This window comes from Meleagris gallopavo, chromosome 15 (genome assembly GCF_000146605.3).
Source record: "Meleagris gallopavo isolate NT-WF06-2002-E0010 breed Aviagen turkey brand Nicholas breeding stock chromosome 15, Turkey_5.1, whole genome shotgun sequence".
In the NCBI taxonomy this organism is placed as follows: domain Eukaryota; kingdom Metazoa; phylum Chordata; class Aves; order Galliformes; family Phasianidae; genus Meleagris; species Meleagris gallopavo.
Window position 1 is genome coordinate 9,385,169 of NC_015025.2, and position 1,699 is coordinate 9,386,867.

Genomic DNA, 1,699 nt, shown 5'->3' on the forward strand with positions numbered 1-1,699 from the left:
CCTCAGGCACCACGCGGGGATGCACCGGGCACCGGGACCCAGGCCGAGGTCAGAAGGGGACGGGGTAGGTCTGGCCCGGTTCGCGCTGCCGCCGCCCGGCGCTTCCGCTCTGCACCGAGGGAGCCGCGTGGGTGTCCCCGGCACCCCCAGACCCCACGGCACCGCCGCTTCCCGAACACCGAATACCCCCGGCCCCGACATTCCCTTCCCACCGCCTTCCCCGCTGCATCCGCCCCGGTCCCTGGCAGCTGCCATCTCTCGCCTTCCCTGGCCCTGCCACCGCCGCTGTTCCCTGCTCTGTTCAGCCGGGTCTAGCGAGCTGCTCCCGCACCGTGCTGCCCTTAGCCAGCAACGCCAGTTCGCGTTTCCCTAGGAAGGGGACCTTGCTCCCCCAAAACGCTGCCTCTGCCCCCGCGGCAGAGCAATGGAGCAGCCCCCACCACCCGGAACAGGGATGGAGTGTGTTTCCCCAGCTCCTCCGTTCCCCTTCCCTCCTTCCTTCCGGCATGGCTCGGCCCTCTGGCCCAGCTGCTCTGCCCGCTTCCCCTCAGCTCCCCGGCACGCTGTGTCCCTGCCGTGATCCCTTCACTGGGCACACTGGCTGTGCTCTGTGCTGCCTGGGGAACCTTTGCTGAGCAGGGGCACGTGGCACCGCCGTACTCTCCCTGTCCTCGGCTGCTGCTCCGGCACTCGCACACCTCTCCGCTCCCCCGTTGTGTTTTCTCCCACACTGCGATAACAATAATCCTGACGGGTGCTTACGTGCCAGTCTGCCACCACCCATGGGTGCTGCTGGCTGCTGTGTGCAGCCCCCCCCTGGGCACAGCACTCAGCTGAAGGTGACCGAGCTGTCAGCCTACCTACAGCCAAGTGCTGCACTGAGTCGACAGTCCCTGTGCCACCTCTACCCACATGTCCCCGACACTGTCATGTGCCCCCTGAAGCCACAAGGCCACCAATGGCTGTGGTGCATGAGCTTCCATGTGCCACGTGATGCAGCTGCTCACTCCTCCTTGGGGCACCCCATGGCACCCTATGGGCACCGTAGGCACTGTGACACTGCAGGGCAGTCAGTACTGGGTAGCCATGTATTTGGGGCACAGCACACATGAGGATGCCACGTGGCCTCGAGGCACATCTGACTCCTGCTCCAGGTGCTCAGCCGTGGCAGGGTGTATGCTGGGGAGATGCGTGGGGGGTGTGTGGGGCCAGGCACGGCTGCACATGTGGAAGTCATTGTGAGAATGCTCACACTATTTTCTGTCTCATTGCAGGCTTTCCCCCAACCCTGTCCCCGTTGGCCCCCTCCCAGCAATGGGCAGTGGCTGGGCCGGGCACCGTGCCATCCCCGTGCCCCTCCACCTGACCCAGCCCCGCGGCCCCATGGCGAGGACGGAGCCCTGACGGTGGGTGCCCACGGGCCAGGAGGAGACGGCAGTGGGCACGGCATGGGGAGGCCATCAGCCGCCTTGAGCGCATCGTCCCTACCGCCACCCTGAGCACCCCGACCCCAACCCCGAGGGCAGGGAGAGGCGGGGGCCTCCCGCACGGGCCGGCGGCGAAGATGGTGATGTCCCAGGGCACCTACACCTTCCTCACCTGCTTCGCCGGCTTCTGGCTCATCTGGGGGCTCATCGTGCTGCTGTGCTGCTTCTGCAGCTACCTGCGGCGGCGCGTCAAGCGGCAGCAGGAGGAGCGG

At 66.9% G+C, this 1,699-nt stretch overlaps 1 protein-coding gene across 1 annotated transcript in view; it reads left to right on the top strand.

Annotated features, from left to right (window-relative positions):
- Positions 1–1,699, top strand: part of PRR7 (proline rich 7, synaptic) — a 5,694-nt gene that overhangs the window by 2,525 nt on the left and 1,470 nt on the right. Inside the window, exon 2 of the mRNA XM_019620308.2 lies at positions 1,275–1,695. Coding sequence (XP_019475853.1) covers positions 1,565–1,695 — 131 coding nt within the window. The 5' untranslated portion in view covers positions 1,275–1,564. The remainder of the gene's footprint in view (positions 1–1,274; positions 1,696–1,699) is intronic.